Raw genomic sequence first — 19,294 nt, forward strand, 5'->3', positions numbered from 1 at the left:
ATCAGAATAGTGGTTGCCTCTGGCTGAGGAAGGCAGTTGACTAAAAAGGGGCATAAAAGAAATTTCTAGAGCTGTGCATCTATACGGTAGCCCTAGTCACATGTGGGCTATTGAGCACTTAAAATGTGGCTAGTTGAATTAAGGTGTGGTGTATTCAATACATATCCAATTTGGAAGACTTCATGAAAGAAAAGAATTAAAATACTCATTAGCAAGTTTTAAAAGATTGATTCCATGTTGAGATGATATTTTGGCTATACTGGGCTAAAGAAAATACATCATTAAAATTAATGTCTCCTTTTACTTTCTCAAGATGGCTACTAGGAAGCTTAAAATTATAGTGGCTCACGTTATATTTCCACTGAACAGTAGGTAGTACTATTTTAGAGTGATGAACAAGTTCTATATCTTGGGGTGTTGAGTAATAGGTGTATACATTTGTTTAAATTTATTGTACTATATATACACTTAAGATCTGTGCAGTTTCCTGTCTGTAATTATACTATAAAGACCCATGATCTTTTTACCACCCAACAGAACCTCCCTGAGGTAGTAAATGACCCATGAAGGACACAGACTACAAAGAACTCCTGAGAAGTAAGAGCTGCAATAAAGATTTTGAACAAGATACTCTATATTGGCGGAAGAAGCTTCTACTTTCAGCATCTTGAATGGAACCACTAGTGTGTGTGTGTTTGAGGGTTATGTAGAAAAAGCACATAGGAAGTTATAATTTGGGTCTTAGCAAACTCTCTCAAGAAGACAGGGCATATTTCTGAAAGCCTAAAATACTTAGGATCAGGCTTCCATGCTGTAGGTCTTCCCTTGGGATGCTTGTACAGAGCCCCCAGGGGAAGAGTGTCCAGAAGTTGGGGGCTGACTCAGGACACTTGTCCCTTAATGGGATTACTAAGGTCCATTCAAGGCCTAGATCTTGGCTTCTTAGCATCAAAACCCTTCATGTGGCCGGGCGTGGTGGCTCACGCCTGTAATCCTAGCACTCTGGGAGGCCGAGGCGGGCGGATTGCTCAATGTCAGGAGTTCAAAACCAGCCTGAGCAAGAGCGAGACCCCGTCTCTACTATAAATAGAAAGAAATTAATTGGCCAACTAATATATATAGAAAAAAATCAGCCGAGCATGGTGGTACATGCCTGTAGTCCCAGCTACTCGGGAGGCTGAGGCAGCAGGATTGCTTGAACCCAGGAGTTTGAGGTTGCTGTGAGCTAAGCTGATGCCAGGGCACTCACTCTAGCCTGGGCAACAAAGCGAGACTCTGTCTCAAAACAAAAAACAAACAAAAAAAAACCCTTGATATATGTTGTGTTAGCAGGCAAATGAAAATTAAAAATTTTTTATAAAATTATTTAAAAAAAAAAGACCCTTGATGTTTTCTGTTCCCACAGAGAGCTACAGAATCACAGAATATCAGGAGGTTCAGAGCTTCATCCTCGGGATTCATAAAGGATCAAGCCCAAGTGAAATTTCATACGAGTATGAAGGCTGCATACTCCACATCACAGCCCTGTTGGTTTCAGGGATGAGGCCCAAACCCCAGCCTCTTTAGAAATCACAGAATGTCTACAGAAATATTGAGTGCATCTTGTCCCAGCGGCCTATGTGACAAAGAAACGAAGATGCACGGCGGCTGAGTAAGTTGCTTAAAGACACACTGAGCTAGAAGTGGCAGGGCTGGGATTGGCTTTCCTGTTATAGCACTCCCAAATCGAGGAACACGTGCACACCACCAAGGTTTACAAAACACAACTGGTAAGCTAGAAACCCAGTATGTTTAGTTCTGGAGGGAGAGGCACTGGCAGAATTGTTGGTACCCGTCATTATCAGGACACTCCCATGGCAAACCCAACTCCAAAGATGAAATTACAGCTTGCACGTTGGCTTGTTGAACATATGATCACCTTTATCCCAATGCTCAGCATAAGCACAGATCTGTCAACATATCCTGAGCAGCCACACCTTTGCTTAGGCAGTTCCCCTGCTGGAGCCTTCTCCCTCCTACTCTCCAGACACAGTTGCTAAACTGTGGACCGTAGGGTCACTGCAAGAACGTGCAAAGGCTTTGTTATACAGGCACCAAGGTAAAACAGCTCACCACTGCAACAAGCTAAACTTGTCCTTGATGTCAGGGCTGTGTTGGGTGGGTGTGGTGGCTCACACTTGTAATCCTAGCACTCTGGGAGGCCAAGGCAGGAGGATCCCTTGAGGTCAGGAGTTGAGACCATCCTAAGCAAGATCAAGACCCCATCTCTGCTAAAAATAGAAAAATTTGGCAGGCGTGGTGGCATATGCCTATGTTCCCAGCTATTAGGGAGGCTGAGGCAGGAGGATTGCTTGAGCCCAGGAGTTTGAAGTTGCTGTGAGCTAGTCTGATGCCATGGCACTCTAGCCTGGGCAACAGAGTAAGACTCTGTCTAAAAAAAAAAAAAAAAAAAGGCTTTGTTAAGCATTTTCTTATGTGACCTCATTTAATCCTTACAAGAACACTACTTATACATGAGAAAAACTAAGTTCAACTTAAGTCAAAAACTACTCAGCTAGAAAGTGGTTCATTTGAATCCAGATCTGTCTGGCTCCAATGTTTCCATCTGTAGATTGAATAAGTAAAATGATGTGAGGGAGGTTAGGTGGACTTCAGACTCAGGGTTCAGGGTGATTCAAGCACAAGTGACATTTCACAAAAGTACGAAGGCTACACACGTCACTGCAGCCCTGTCATTCCAAGGATCAGGCTGAAATCCCAGCCTCTTCAGGAAGTCTTCCCTTCAATTCCTACCGCCCAGTCTTCTGGCTTTGACTGATATCCTTAACAGTTCTATACACTTTCTGCCTCGAATCAGTGTGTCAATGGCCCTCCCCTGTAGGCCCAGTGAAAACAAGCTCATTCATCTTTGTATTCCCTGCTACACTCTCCCCAGTAAACTGCAACCTACTGTGTGCAAAGGAGGGGAGGGTAATGAAACAGATGTATCTCCTTCAATGCTTGCAATAGCCAAGTTCATAGTTTACTTATTTATTTTGAGACGGAGTCTTGCTCTGTCACCTGGGTTAGAGTGCCATGGCGTCAGCCTAGCTCACAGCAACCTCAAACTCCTGGGCTCAAGCGATCCTCCTGCCTCAGCCTCCCGAGTAGCTAGGATTACTGGTGCAATCTTTTTTTTTTTTTTTGAAACAATGTCTCACTCTGTTGCCCTGGCTAGAGTGCCGTGGTGTCAGCCTAGCTCACAGCAACCTCAAACTCCTGGGCTCAGGCGATCCTCCTGCCTCAGCCTCCCAGCAGCTGGGACTACAGGCACGAGCCACCATGCCCAACTAGTTTTTTCTATGTATTTTTAGTTGGCCAGTTAATTTCTTTCTATTTTTAGTAGAGACGGGGTCTCGCTCTTGCTCAGGCTGGTCTCAAACTCCTGACCTTGAGCGATCCGCCCACCTCGGCCTCCCAGAGTTCTAGGATTACAGGCATGAGCCACCACGACCGGCCGCAATCTTTCTATTTTTAATAAAGACGAGCCGGGCGTGGTGGCTCACGCCTGTAATCCTAGCACTTTGGGAGGCCGAGGTGGGCGGATTGCTCAAGGTCAGGAGTTCGAAACCAGCCTGAGCAAGACCCCGTTCCTACCAAAAATAGAAATAAATTAATTGACCAACTAAAAATATATATACAAAAATTAGCCGGGCATGGTGGCACATGCCTGTAGTCCCAGCTACTCGGGAGGCTGAGGCAGTAGGATCGCTGAGCCCCGGAGATTGAGGTTGCTGTGAGCCAGGCTGATGCCACGGCACTCACTCTAGCCTGGGCAACAAAGTGAGGCTCTATCTCAAAAAAAATAAACAAATAAATAAATAAAGACGGGGTCTCACTCTTGCTCAGGCTGATTTTTTTTTAAGAGGCCATGTTAATCTTCTCTGTATTGTTCCAATTTTAGTATATGTGCTAAAGCAAATACCATAGTTTTTTTCTTTTCTAAGAAGTATTTCATTGAAGCTACCATAGTTTATGTTCTATTGTTATGTTTCTATTGTCTACGTAGATTGAAGGTTTGAAATGGGATGTAGGAATGTCATTATCAAATCATTTGTAAATCGTCTTTTGGGAATTATGAGAAAAGTATTTTTTTCTATTTCGGGTTACCACCCAAAACATTTCCATGCTTAATACGAGCTCCTCATATAGAAACAGCATTTTATAGTTAAGTTCTAAATCTTCAGAAAAGAAAAATAGCTCAGAGTAGTCTGAGCTTTGTGAGGTATGCAAAATTTATCAGTCTCGGAGAGATATGCTGCCCCACCTACCCCCATGTCTGGGAGCAACTGTTTAAAGGCATTTTGTTCCTAACTAGAGGCCTCACCCACAATCTTCCCCTTCTAGGACTTTGTGTTATAAAGAACAATGTATAGCCAATCGATAGCTCATGTTTATTTATTTATTTTTAGAGACAGAGTCTCTGTTGCCCCGGCTAGAGTGCCGTGGCGTCAGCCTAGCTTGCAGCAACCTCAAACTCCTGGGCTCAAGCGATCCTCCTGCCTCAGCCTCCCAAGTAGCTGGGACTACAGGCATGTGCCACCATTCCCAGCTAATTTTTTCTATGTATTTTTAGTTGGCCAATTAATTTCTATTTTTAGTAGAGACAGGGTCTTGCTCTTGTGCAGGCTGGTTTCGAATTCCTGACCTTGAGCGATCCACCTGCCTTGGCCTCCCAGAGTGCTAGGGTTATAGGTGTGAGCCACCACACCCGCCCGATAGCTCATGTTATTTTAATGTGAATTCTTGGTAAACCACCTAGGAACTGCCTCTACTTTTCCTTTAAAAACTCAATCGAATGGGCATTTGTTGAAACCTTAAAATCTGTACCCCCATAATATGCCAAAATAAAAAAAAATAATTAAAAAAAAAAAAAAAACTCAATCGAAGCATTTCACTTGGACCTATGCTCCCTGGCTGCAGTCCTCAAACTTGGGCTTAAATAACCTCTCCACTTATGTTAATTTTGCCTCAGTTTTTTTCCTTTAGGTTGAGAGAGCCCCATGATGATAGCTCTGGAGGGTGGTCCTTGAAGCCCACTCACCCCTCCATACCCACCACCAAATGAGTGGATCCCCAGCCTGAGCAGCACCCCCAATTTGGGGAGGCTTAAGCCACCATTCTCTCTGCCCTTCCCAGCTCTGAATGTTCCCGACAGCCCCATGCAGCTGTGCCATAGGCAGCCCCAGGACAGCTTTAGGGGGTTGCTGGAGGAAGCCTGCTCATCCCAGGTGTCTCTTTGAATTCCTCTCTGGAGGCTCCCAACTGAAGCCCCAGAGTAGCCCATCCACCTTCCTTGGGGAAGCAGCTGAGTGGACAGGGTGGAGGAGTGAGTGGTGAGAAGCTATGGAAAGCAATGGACAGCTTCTTCTTTCCTTCCAGGGAAAAAGGCTCTGGACAGCCCTGCCTTGGATGCACGAGGCGGATGTCCAGCAGATCCAAGGACTGGACTTGTGTTCGGGCAGAAGCCACCGTCTTGGCAACTGCAACTGGCCAGGAGAAAGAATCAGGTCCAAGAAAGAGGTCACTGAGGAGGGAGTACTCTCATACTTTCAAGTCAGTCTTAAATCCCACCCCGACACCATGCGAAGGTTTTCAGGGACCAGACCTGCCTCTCTGGAAAGGTTGCGGCAAAGAATAACCTTGTGTTCATCAGCCCAACAATGTAACAAGTAGGTAATATTAAGGACAAACTAACCAGGCTCAGAGGTTAGGTAACAGCCAGCAGGTGGAGGAGCCAAAGCTGTCACCCAGCTAGGTCTGGCTTCAAAGTCCTTGCTCTTCCCTACCATGCAAAAGCAGGGATCTAATAAGTAACAGGTATGGGTGTTGGGCAGCAGCCAGACAGGCTGTGGATGACCAGATCAGAAAAAGCAGAGGACAGAAGTGCAGGAACATTCTTTACTCTGGCGCTTGGAACACCGAATCAAGATCCCCTTGGATTTATCTTTTCCTCCCACTGCACTCCAAGTTTCTAGAAGGCAGAAGACTGAGTACTCTGGCTTCTATATCCACAGCACCCACTAGGTGCACGACACAGCATCTGTTCTGAGCAAAGCTTGCTGCATGTTTGAACCCTGCTTTTCTGATGGGGAAAGTAGGAGAGAAACCTAGCAAAACCACCATGGTCAGCTGTTAAGGATGCAAGGTCAGGAAGGGGAAGGGAAGGGGAGGGCTTAGGCCAAGTGCTCAGGAAATCATCTCTTTGGATAAATGGGTCTCTTCCTGGTACAGACACAGAATTTCTCTGAAGCCTTGTGGGACCCCCGCCCCCACCCAGAGGTCACAGGCCTGTAGCAGGTAAGTGACTTGTTTTGTTTATACACAAAAAAAGTCAAAGGTCAGAAATGTTGCCATATGGCCTGAGTTAGGTTTATAAAATGTGTACACTTTGGGAAGTAACTTTCCTTAGAGTCCTCCCAGCCTGAGGGGACACTCAGGGGTCCAGAGGAGGGGCTTGGAGGCCGGGGTGGGAGGAGAGCTGAACTTGCCTAGGAAGTAGCAAGTGACAGAGATGGAAGAGGACCCAGCTCTTTTCATCCCAATCGCATCTACTGGTCAGCCTTTTCTCAGGAAATTGGGCGGAGTGATGTAAAAGCACTGCATACTTTCTAGGTTTCAGGAACCAGCAAGATCAAAAGGTGTGATGGTGGCATCCTAGCCAAAAAAGAATTTGCATCTCCTTCCAGAGACAGCCCTGCTCAGGTTTTTTCTCCCTTTTCCGTGCCCAGGGTCCCACCCCATCTGAAGTCAAGAACACTGTCCTGACCACAGGCTTAGAACCTCGCCTGGTTAGGGGGCAGGGCAGGCTCAGCGGCCCCCCCCTTTCCGTTCCACCACCCACCCCCACGCCCGGAAGCTAACACACGCGACAGCACGAGTGGGAGCCAGCTCTATGCAAGGAAGCACACACTTCACATTTGCAATCTCACCGGGTCCTCCCCAGGGCTGGGGGACACCAGGAAAGCAGCTTTACTTGCTGTGCTGCTACAGAGGCAGCAAAGCTCCAGGAAACAGGCACCCCTCTGCCTGCCAGCCTCCATTCCACCCCTTGCAAAGAAGACAGAAGCAAATGGGCCCAAGAGCAGGCAGCAAGGCGCGAAAGCAGTGCTTGTCAGCTGATGACAGAGGGAGACTGCTAAGTTTAATGGCCTGGGTTGCGGAGACTGGAGTTTATCCTCAAAGGGGTCCCAGCTCAGAGGCAGGGACCTGGGGACAGAGCCCGGGGCTCGGCCCTTGTGCCCCCCTATCAGGATAGGCACTCCTGGCCCTCTGTGTGCGTGCCCATAAGGGAAGAACAATTTAGAGTCCTGGCCCAGAACTCAGAGTCGGCACAGGGTCGCTGCAGCCACCAGTCAAAACCTCCATCCACACAGGCCAGGCGAGCTTTTCCTGTTGCCTAGGTGCTCGGGTGCGGGTGGGGTGGGGGTGTGGGGTGCGGGTACCTACTCCCCACTGCGCGCCACACAGAGATGGGGCAGCCGCGAGCCTTCTTGAATGGGTCCCCAGGGAAGCTCTGCAGGACCCCCAAGATCCTCTCCGGAGGGACTTCCCGCCCCCTCTCTTCCCGGGGCCGCGTACCTGAGCGGGCGGACACTCTGCAACTTCGCTTCCTGCCAGGTCCGAAAGACGGCGGCCCGGGCCCCCAGCACCCCCCGGCTCCCGACGCACAGACTCCCCAGGCGCAGCATCCCGACGTAGACAGCCATGGCTCGCTTTGCCCTGCGTCCCCGCCCGAGTAAACTTTTAATGTGAGCCGGGCGGGGCGCGCGCGGAGCGGGCGGGGAGGCGGGGAGGGTAGCCGGGCGGAGGGCTTGGTCCGGGCGGGGCGGGGCGAGGCGCGGAGGTGGCGGCTCTGAGCGGGGCCACCTTCCCATCGACCCCGAGGCCTTTCCCCTCCCACCCTCGAAGAATTGGCCTGGTTTCCTTCTGGATCCAGAGGCGGGCTGCCCTCCCTCCCAACCCTCAGGGGCCTGGACGTTGAGAGCTCAAAAGTTTGTTGATTTCACAGAGGGGGAGCCAGCGGCGCCCTGCCAGGCCAGATGGCAAGGCCAAGACCTGTCCATCCAGTGCGCTGGGTTTAGCGCGCGGGTCACGTGCCCCCTCCCGCCCCCCCCCCCCCCCCCCGCTTGTGAGCCGGAGGCCAAAGGAGCCCCTGAGTCATGCCAGGTGGAGAAGAGGGCCCGCGGGGGGTGGGGAGGCGGACAGGACAAAGGGTGGCTCGCGTGAGCCCCTCTGGGTCCTCTGGCACAGAGGCCGGCTGAGGCCAGATGTCAACTTCGGAACAGACGCCAGTTAGTACCCCCAACTCACAGTCAGCATCCTCCCATCCCTCCCCCCCTATGCGCCGAGTAAGATGGCCTCAGGGACGGGGACGTGTATTTCACCCCTCATCTGCAGGTCCTACCTTTGGGACTAAGGCGCAATCCCCTGTGCTGCCCCCTGCGTGGGTGGAAAGCAACCTTATGGCTCAGCCCATGACCCTTCTCGCTCTCTCTCCAGCCCCTCCTTAGGGTCCCCTGAGGTCCAGATGCAGGTGAGGTGCTGAGACCTGGGCAGAGCTGAAGGACAGGGAGAAGGTGACTGCCATCTCTGGTCCTGGCTGGGAAAGGTGGCGCTGGGCCCCAAAGAGTGGCACCATTTCTGCAGGTTCCAGGTCCACACTGCTTTGGCCCAGCCTTGACCCTTCCTCCAGAGAAGGGAGGGGAGAGGGGGGCAGAGGGGGAGGGAAGGCCAGGCAGGCTGACCTCCCCTCTCTTGACCTGGAGGGTGTGAAGTAACCCTGGCTGAGGGTGGAGCCTGGCCTGAGGAGACCTTTGCCCTTATCTGAAACTTTGGCTCCTTGACGGTGGGTTGTGAGGAGGTTTCCACCGCTGCTCCTCTTAATGATCTTGACAGTGACCTCAAATCCTCCTGTTACCCTGGCTCTTGGGGAGGAGCCCCATGCTTTAGGCTCCTATGGGTTGGGGCAGGAAGGAAGACATAGGAACAAAAAGATCATGAGAAGCTGGGATTGCAAGTACGTGCCTTCCTGATTAGACTGTCTTCTATAGCTGGTCCAGGGAATGTGGGGTGCTGGGGAGTATCCCAGGTCTGGGGTCCCGGCCCTGCCTGGCAGACTCAGCCATCAGCTTGCTGGGTGATGCTGGGTAAATCGCTGCCCCTCTCTGGGCCTGTGAGGTGAGGGATAGATACTGATCTTGTAGGTCCCTCCACTCTTCCTTGCTAGTTTGAGGGTCAGTCCTGGGGGGAGAGAGAAATGAGTTCCTCCTTCAACTTTACTCCGGCCTTGGCTTTCCAACACTAGGCCTTCCTGACTCTTCCCAGGCAAACATGCCACGGAATCACAGCCACCAGTTTTGGTATATCTCCCACATGCCAGGATCTTCAAGGAGACACCGTGCAAGGAACAGGCATGCCTTGGAATATGCCTTATGGATGAAGAAACTGAGTCCCTGAGAGCTTCAGCCTCTTAAGCACGGGCCAAGGGTCTGCCCATACTTGCCCTGTGGCTGTGGGCAAGCGCAGGGCCTCTCCAGCCTCAGTCATTATCTGTAAATGGGGATAATGTAATGGGGTAAGGGTTTAGTAGGTGGCACAGAACTGGCAGTTAGCCAGTTTTCAGTGATTGTTTCTTTCTCCATCCGTTCTCTTGTCTTCACTCTGAGACCTTCCTCTGTGTTAGGAATTGCGTAGCTTTTTTAGGAGGAGGACTTATTCTGCGAAGCCCTGGTAGGCACTATGGATGGGGAGGAGGGGCTGGGAAGGAGAAGTCAAGATGGCTGATGTGGGAGTCCCTGAGTCATGGTACCAGGAACATGTTGACTCAGCATTCTTGGGATAGTATAGGAAGTGGAGAACCTGGCATATAGACCATCCAGGCCCTCCAACTTCCCTTACCCTCCCTTCAACTAAATTCCCTATTGCCCCCCAAGGGGCTTTATACCTGAGCCAGCACATCTGCTGTGCATGGTACACATGATTTGCATGATTTATGGTCCATGTGATTTTGCTCATGCCATTGGCTACCCTGAGAAAGCTCTTATTCCCTCCTCCTTGGCAATATCCTTTCCTTCCATGCTTCAAAAACAGGCTCAAAATGTAAACACCATTTATTGATTTTTTTAAAATTCATAGTATCAACCTATGAGTAAAGTCCAGAAGACTTAATCACAATTAGGGAACAGAATATGTTACCTATGTTACCGACCTTGGAAGTTACACCTGATAATAGTTGAGAAGTATGGGGCAGCGGAGAGAGGTAGAGGCAAATATTCTTGCCTTATATATTCAGGTGTCAAGAGATCCTGTCTATTGATGATGGAACATGAAATAAATGAGTATGTTATTAAGCACAAAAATAATAATACAATTATATTAGGAGGACTTAGGGAGAAGATGGGGGGGCAAATCCTCACCTATCAAACAGAAAATCAAGAAATAGTAGAATAAATATATTGGGTTTTTCTTTCTTTTTTTTTTTTTTGAGACAAAGTCTCACTCTCTTGCCTGGGCTAGAGTGCTGTGGTGTCAGTCTAGCTCACAGCAACTTCAGACTCCTGGGCTTGAGCGATCCTCTTGCCTCAGCCTCCCGAGTAGCTGGGACTGCAGAAGAGCACAATGATGCTTGGCTAATTTTTTCTATATTTTTTTTAGATATGGGGTCTTGCTCTCTCTCAGGCTGGTCCACTTCAGACTCCCAGAGTGCTAGGATGAGCCAGGCCATTGTTTAGAGATTAATAGCAGAAGATAAAACAGAAATGGTTAGAATAGTTCAAATGATTACCTTTGCACTTAAACAGCCATTTCTCCAAAGAAGATATACAGATGGCCAATAAGCACATAAAAAGATGCTCAACATCACTAGTCATTAGGGAAATGCAAATCAAAACCATGAGCTAGCACCTCACACCCATTAGGATGGCTACTATTAAAAAAAACCCCAGATAATAGTAAGTATTGGTAAGGATGTGGAGAAATTATAACCATTGTGCATTGCTGGTGGGAATGTAAAATGGTGCAGCCACTTTGGGAAACAGTATGGTAGTTCCTCAAAAAATTAAAAATAAGAATTACCATGTGGGCCAGGCGTGGTGGCTCACGCCTGTAATCCTCGCACTCTGGGAGGCTGAAGCGGGCGGATTGCTCGAGGTCAGGAGTTAGAAACCAGCCTGAGCAAGAGTGAGACCCTCGTCTCTACTATAAATAGAAAGAAATTAATTGGACAACTAATATATATAGAAAAAATTAGCCGGGCATGGTGGCACATGCCTGTAGTCCCAGCTACTTGCGAGGCTGAGGCAGGAGGATTGCTTGAGCCAGGAGTTTGAGGTTGCTGTGAGGTAGGCTGACGCCACGACACTCACTCTAGCCTGGGCAACAAAGTGAGACTGTCTCAAAAAAAAAAAAAAATTACCATGTGATCCAGCAATTCAACTTCTGGCTATATACCCAAAAGAATTGAAAATAGGGACTTGAACAAACATTTATACACCAATGTTCATAACAGAATTATTCATAATAGTCAAAAAGCAGAAACAACCTAATTGCCCATCAATGAGTAAAGCGATAAACAAAATGTGTATATTCATACAATAGAATATGTTATTCGGCCTTAAAAAAGAAGGAAATTATGACACATGCTACAACATAGATGTATCTTGAAGACATTATGCTAAGTGAAATAAGCCAAAGAAATAAAAACTATGTGATTCTACTGAGATAAGATAACTAGAATAGTTAAATTCACAGAGACAAGTAGAATGGTGTTTGCCAGAGGCTGGGGAATGGGGAAATGGGAGCTATTGTTTAATGGGTATAGAGTTTTAGTCTGTTTAAAGAAGATAGGCCGGGCGCGGTGGCTCACGCCTGTAATCCTAGCACTTTGGGAGGCCGAGGCGGGCGGATCGCTCAAGGTCAGGAGTTCGAAACCAGCCTGAGTGAGACCCCGTCTCTACCAAAAATAGAAAGAAATTAATTGACCAACTAAAAATATATATACAAAAAATTAGCCGGGCATGGTGGCGCATGCCTGTAGTCCCAGCTACTCGGGAGGCTGAGGCAGCAGGATCGCTGAGCCCAGGAGTTTGAGGTTGCTGTGAGCTAGGCTGACGCCACGGCACTCACTCTAGCCTGGGCAACAAAGTGAGACTCTGTCTCAAAAAAAAAAAAAGAAGATAAAAAAGTTTTGGTGATGGATGGTGGTGATGGTTGCATAACAATGTGAATGTATTTAATGCCAGTGAACTGTACACCTAAAAGTGGTTAAAAGGTAATTTTATTTATATTTGTTTTACCACAATTAAAAAAAATATCTAAGGCCGGGCGCAGTGGCTCACGCCTGTAATCCTAGCTCTCTGGGAGGCCGAGGCGGGCGGATTGCTCGAGGTCGGGAGTTCGAAACCAGCCTGAGCAAGAGTGAGACCCCGTCTCTACTATAAATAGAAAGAAACTAATTGGCCAACTAATATATACAGAAAAAATTAGCCGGGCATGGTGGCGCATGCCTGTAGTCCCAGCTACCCGGGAGGCTGAGACAGAAGGATCGCTTGAGCCCAGGAGTTTGAGGTTGCTGTGAGCTAGGCTGACGCCACGGCACTCACTCTAGCCTAGGCAAGAAAGCGAGACTCTGTCTCAAAAAAAAAAAAAAAAAAATATCTAGCCGGGCGCGGTGGCTCACGCCTATAATCCTAGCACTCTGGGAGGCCGAGGTGAGCGGATTGCTCGAGGTCAGGAGTTTGAGAATGGCCTGAGCAAGAGCGAGACCCAGTCTCTACTTAAAATAGAAAGAAATTAATTGGTCAACTAAAAATATATAGAAAAAATTAGCCGGGCATGGTGGCGCATGCCTGTAGTCCCAGCTATTTGGGAGGCTGAGGCAGGAGAATCACTTGAGCCCAGGAGTTGGAGGTTGCTGTGAGCTAGGCTGACCCCACGGCACTCTAGCCCCGGCAAAAGAGTAAACTCTGACTCAAAAAAACAACAAAAAAAAAAACAAAAAACTTCTCTTTAGAGCATAAGACCAGGAAGAAGAGAACTTCTGCTTTTTGTTACAAAGCTGTTTTCTTGTTTTCTTTTCTTTTTTTTCTCTTATTTTATTTTTTATTTTTTTTATTTTTTGAGACACAGTCTCACTCTGTTCCCCTGAATAGAGTGCCATGGCATCAGCCTAGCTCACAGCAACCTCAAACCTCTGGGCTCAAGCGATCCTACTGCCTCAGCCTCCTGAGTAGCTGGGACTACACAGATGCGCCACCACGCCCGGCTAATTTTTTTCTATTTTTAGTAGAGACTGGGTCTTGCTCTTGCTCAGGCTGGTCTCAAACTCCTGAGTTCAAGCAATCCTCCCACTTTGGCCTCCCAGAGTGCTAGAATGACAGGCGTGGGCCACCGTGACTGTTTTATTTTCTAAGGTGGGATATATATTTTTATTTTTCATATCCAAGTATTATATAAATTAGATATATGTTTTATCCTCATATATATATTTTTTATTAACAGGCCTGAGAAAGGTTTCCTAACTAATGCCATCAAACAGTTACAGGGGCTAGGCATGGTGGCACATGCCTGTAATCCCAGCACTGGGAGCCCGAGGCAGGAGGATTACTTGAGCCAGGAGTTCAAGGCTGCAGAAAGAAAAGTTATAAGGACTAATGTGTTCGATGATGTTTTCACTGTAAAAAATGAATGCAAAGGGGTTACTTAGGCTTGAAGTCAGCTTTGGCGTCAGCCCTGGAAAGAATCCAGCCCTGCTGCATTTTCTGTCCATGACCTTGAGCAGATCTCTTTTCTCGGGTATAATTTTTCATAGCTCTCTGTTTTAATTGACTGTTTCCAAGTAGTATATGAAAAATGGCCCTTTTAAAGAATTTCCTTCACTGCATGTCTGAAAAGGGAGCTAAGAAGTGCAGTGATCATGAAGGACATGTGGGAAAAAAGGAGAGGCTCTACTGGCCACGGAAAGAACGGGGAGGAGGATGAGAAAGGGAGTTTTCATTTTCAAGGAAGAGAATAAAATGATCTGGAATATAATGCTTATACTCTGCCAATCAAGCCAATTAGATCCTATAGCCAATACAAAAACAAAACAAAACAAAACAAAAACAAACAACAAAAATGAAAAACGGCCGGGCGCAGTGGCGGTGGCTCACGCCTGTAATCCTAGCTCTCTGGGAGGCCTAGGCGGGCGGATTGCTCAAGGTCAGGAGTTAGAAACCAGCCTGAGCAAGAGCGAGACCCTGTCTCTACTATAAATAGAAAGAAATTAATTGGCCAACTAACATATATACAAAAAATTAGCCGGGCATGGTGGCGAATGCCTGTAGTCCCAGCTACTTGGGAGGCTGAGGCAGGAGGATTGCTTGAGCCCAGGAGTTTGAGGTTGCTGTGAGCTAGGCTGACGCCACGGCACTCACTCTAGCCTGGGCAACAGACTCTGTCTCAAAAAAAAAAAAAAAAAAAATGAAAAACACCCAAAACCAAAAAACAAGGCTAATAAAAATTGTTCTAAAAATAAATGTTTCTGGTTTTCAAACAAAATGAAAATAAGGAACTTGCTCTGAACTACTGTGTAGACTAAAATTATCTTGATCACAGTTGATGGCAGACACAGGCAGATGTGATCTTAAATGATCAGTGTTCTCTTGCTGACAGTCCGAAATTGAAAAACTAAATAAGCCGTAATCCCAGCAATTGCCAAACGTTGTGAAAGCCTTGCTTTTGTAAAGAGGAAGGGACACAAAAATCTTTCTTTGGATTGTGTAATATTTTACTTTTCTTAGGTCAAAGTCGAGAGCTAAAGTCAACTGTGATGTCTTGGATAAAAACCCGGTGTTATCAGACCAATACCTTCCTATAGTCGTTCATTGGTTCAACAGACATTCACGAGTCCCCACGTGGTGACAGGCGTTATGCTGGACCCTGCAGCTGGAGATATGAATGAGATATGAATGGGGGCTCACAGTCAAGGAACACCAACCCTGAGACTGATGATGGCCTACGGTGTGGACAGTGCTGTATGAAGGGGGACGGGGAGAGGCACCTGCCCTGGGCATGTCGCGGAAGCTCTCCTGGAGGTTTGATCTGAGTTCTGAGAAATGAGCAGCGTGTTAGTTTCCTATTGCTGTGGGAACAAGTTGCACATATTTATTTAGTGGCTTAAAACAACAGAAATTTATTTTCTTACAATTCTGGAGACCAGAAGTCTGAAGTGAGTCTTACAGGACTAAAATCAAGGTGTTAGCAGAGCTGGTCCCTTTGAGAGGCACCGGAGGAGAATCCATTTCTTGTCCCTTCCAGCTTCTGGTAGCTCCAGGTGTTCTTTGGCTTGTGTAGCTACATGACTATTCTAATCTCTGCTTCTGTGGTCTCTGGTCACATTGCCACATTGCCACATTGCCTCCTCTTCTTTGTCTTATCTCCCTGTGCCTTTTTTTCTTTTTCTTTTTTTTTGGAGACAGAGTTTTGCTTTGTTGCCCAGACTGGAGTGTAGTGATACAATCTCAGGTCTCTGTAACCTCAAACTCCTGGGTTCAAGCGATCTTCCCACCCCAGCCTCCCAAATAGCTGGGATTATGGGTGCGTACCACCACACCCAGCTAACCTCTGCCTTTCTTATAAAGAAGCTTGTGACCATATTTAGGGATCACTTGGATAATCCAGGATAGTAGCTCCATCTCAAAATCCTTAATTTAATCACATCTGAAAAGTCTTTTTTGCCATATAAAGTAGCACTCACAGTTTCCATGGATTAGGATGTGGGTATCTTTGGGAGCCATCCTGTAGCCCACCACAGACAGGATTTTCAGGGGTAACCATGGACAGCCAATGGGATGTTGTGAGTGTAAGGGGAAAGTGTACGTGAAGGAAGAGAGCATATAAGTTCTGGAAATTTCTAGCGGTTTTGTTATGGGAGCAAAGAGTATTTATTTGGGGGTACAGAAAAATAAGGCATGGCCTTATGAGTAAGATAGGCAGTGCCCATGTTATTAATATAATGATTATGGGTTTTACTCCTAGCAAGCCCTTGGCTAGTGCGTGGTATATATGGTAGGTACTCAATACACCTTGGGCGACTTGAGTAGAATAAGTGGCAAAGAAATAACATTCACAGAGTGCCTACTGTACATTTCTTGGCGATATAAATGTAAAAAGGGGCCAGGCGGAGTGGCTCACGCCTGTAATCCTAGCACTCTGGGAGGGCGAGGCAGGCGGATTGCTCTAGGTCAGGAGTTCGAAACCAGCCTGAGCAACAGCAAGACCCCGTCTCTACTATAAATAGAAAGAAATTAATTGGCCAACTAATATATATAGAAAAAATTAGCCGGGCATGGTGGCACATGCCTGTAGTCCCAGCTACTCGGGAGGCTGAGGCAGGAGGATTGCTTGAACCCAGGAGTTTGAGGTTGCTGTGAGCTAGGCTGACGCCACAGCACTCAGTCTAGCCTGGGCAACAAAGCAAGACTATCTCAAAAAAAAAAAAATGTAAAAAGGATCTCCATTTGGTGAGGTCCAAGCCCTGTGACCAAGAGATGAGGCTTTTCAGGCCTGGAGGTGTTGTCAGGTGGCTTGCAGATGCTGGTAACAGAACCCAAGCTAATCCATCTAGCCATTGTGCCATTTGCAATGTGTAGGCAAGTGTCTTCTTCCCTCAGAATCTCAGGATGGCAGTTCCAGGCATCACATGCAGGCACAACCAGGAAAGAAGCTTGGCAGCATTTGATTAGCAAGGTTGTCCTTTCTCTGGAGCCCCTCAACAGACTCCCCTCAGGTTCCATTGCCATCACTGTTAGCATGCCAACAACCCCGATGCAAGGCAGGACACAGTGCTGTGGGCCACGGTGTAGTCAAAAGCTCTGTAGGGCATCAGCAGAAATAGCTCACTTTTGGTCAAGGTGATCAGGTAAGTCTTCCTGGAGAAGGTGGCATCTGCATTGGACCTTGAAGACTGAAAAGGATGGTGACCATGGAAAGAGAGCAGAGGGCATTTGAAGCTGAACAGAATGGATAGAGGGGAGGAGGTGGTAACGCAGAAGAAGAGATAGGTTGAACAGTTTTACAAGACTGATTTTTTGAGTGCCTTTTAGGGACTGAGAACTTTGTATATTGTTTCATTTAATTGTTCTTAAAAATATATATGCCCGGCTTCTTGGCCGGGCATGGTGGCTCACACCTGTAATCCTAGTACTCTGGGAGGCTGAGGTGGGTGGATCGTTTGAGCTCAGGAGTTCAATACCAGCCTGAGCAACAGGGAGACCCCATCTCTTCTAAAAATAGAAAGAAATTAATTGGCCAACTTAAAAAAAAAAAAAATATATATATAAAATTAGCCGGGCATGGTGGTGCATGCCTGTAGTCCCAGCTACTCAGGAGACTGAGGCAGGAGAATCGCTTGAGCCCAGGAGTCTGAGGTTGCTGTGAGCTAGGCTGATGCCACGGCACTCACTCTAGCCTGGGCAACAAAGTGAGACTCTGTCTCAAAAAAAAAAAAAAAAAAAAAAGGGCCGGGCGCTGTGGCTCACGCCTGTAATCCTAGCACTTTGGGAGGCCAAGGCGGGCGGATTGCTCAAGGTCAGGAGTTCGAAACCAGCCTGAGCAAGACCCCGTCTCTACCAAAAATAGAAAGAAATTAATTGACCAACTAAAAATATATATACAAAAAAAAAAATTAGCTGGGCATGGTGGCACATGCCTGTAGTCCCAGCTACTCGGGAGGCTGAGGCAGAAGGATCGCTGAGCCCTGGAGATTGAGGTTGCTGTGAGCCAGGCTGACGCCACGGCACTCACTCTAGCCTGGGCAACAAAGTGAGACTCTGTCTCAAAAAAAAAAAAAAAAAAAATAGCCTCTTCTATAAATGGAGTTTGTTTGTTTGTTTTGTTTTGTTGGTTTTTTTAAAGAGGTCTCACTCTGTCTCCCAGGCTGGAGTGCAGTGATATGATCATAGTTCCCTGTAGCCTCAAACTCCTGGGCTCAAGGGATCCTCCCACCTCAGTCTCCCGAATAGCTGAGATTACAGGCGAGAGACACATTGCCTAGTTCCTACAGATGGAGATTTATGATTGACAAAATCCAGGCTTAGAGAGATTAAATAATGTGTCCTAAATTGGTATAATCAGATTTGATCTCAGATCTGTCCCAACATATGATTTCATTCAGTCATTTATTCATTGCTTATCTACTTATATTGAACTTTTCTATTTCATAATTTATTACAAATGTAATAAGGTTCGGCTGGAAGCTGTGGCTCACTCCTGTAATCCTAGCACTCTGGGAGGCCGAAGTGGGTGGATTGCTCGAGGTCAGGAGTTCGAAACCAGCCTGAGCAAAAGCGAGACCCTATCTCTACTATAAATAGAAAGAAATTAATTGGCCAACTAATATATATAGAAAAAATTAGCCGGGCATGAGGAGGCTGAGGCAGTAGGATTGCTTGAGCCCAGGAGATTGAGGTTGCTGTGAGCTAGGCTGATGCCACGGCACTCACTCTAGCCTGGGCAATAAAGTGAGACTCTGTCTCAAAAAAAAAAAAAAAAAAAAAAAGTAATAAGTTTCGTTGCAATAAATCTTTAAGGTAAACAAGGTTAAAATTGTGGACGTTCATCTATACCTTTTCCTAGACTCATACAAATATGTAGACACATTTATGTCTTTCTCTATCTCCTTTAGATATTTTTACCAAAACATGAGATTATGTTGGACATTCAATGAAATCAGAATAAAGTCCATAGATTAGATAGTTGTATTGATCAGTTGTAATTTGTTGGCTTTTATAATTGTCCTGTAGTTATATAAGAAATTTCCTTGTATTAATACTTGGGAAAAACACTTCAATATATTTAGGGATAAAGGGGCATCATGGACTCCAGCTTGCTTTGATTAAAAAAAAAGAAGGGGTATCATTTCTGTAAGCATACTCTTAAACAGTTCAGAAATATGTGTGTGTGTGTTTATGTAGGGAGAGACAGAGAGAAAGAGGGAGAGAGAGAAGGTTAAAAGCAACTGTAGTAAAATGGAAAATCCAGAATATCCAGGAATTCTTCCTTCTATTCTTGCAACTTTTCTGTAAATTTGAAATAATGTCAAGATGAAATTTAAAAACAAAACGAGATCATGCCATGCATCTTATTCAGTGACTTGCATTTTATTTGTTTATTTTTTGAGACAGAGTCTCACTTTGTTGCCCAGACTAGAGTGCCGTGGCGTCAGCCTAGCTCACAGCAACCTCAAACTCCTGGGCTCATGTGATCCTGCTGCCTC

General features: G+C 46.7%; 1 protein-coding gene and 1 non-coding gene across 2 annotated transcripts in view; both read right to left on the reverse strand.

Annotated features, from left to right (window-relative positions):
* The window catches only part of ACSF2 (acyl-CoA synthetase family member 2), a 40,117-nt gene extending 32,298 nt beyond the window's left edge, over nucleotides 1–7,819 (reverse strand). The window contains exon 1 of the mRNA XM_012789760.2: nucleotides 7,621–7,819. Coding sequence (XP_012645214.1) covers nucleotides 7,621–7,748 — 128 coding nt within the window. The 5' untranslated portion in view covers nucleotides 7,749–7,819. The remainder of the gene's footprint in view (nucleotides 1–7,620) is intronic.
* Nucleotides 3,859–3,964, reverse strand: LOC142862283 (U6 spliceosomal RNA). The gene has a single exon (XR_012913352.1). It is a non-coding gene; the product is annotated as a U6 spliceosomal RNA (small nuclear RNA).
* Nucleotides 7,820–19,294: the final 11,475 nt, after the last annotated feature.

This window comes from Microcebus murinus, chromosome 18, assembly GCF_040939455.1.
Source record: "Microcebus murinus isolate Inina chromosome 18, M.murinus_Inina_mat1.0, whole genome shotgun sequence".
NCBI lineage: Eukaryota > Metazoa > Chordata > Mammalia > Primates > Cheirogaleidae > Microcebus > Microcebus murinus.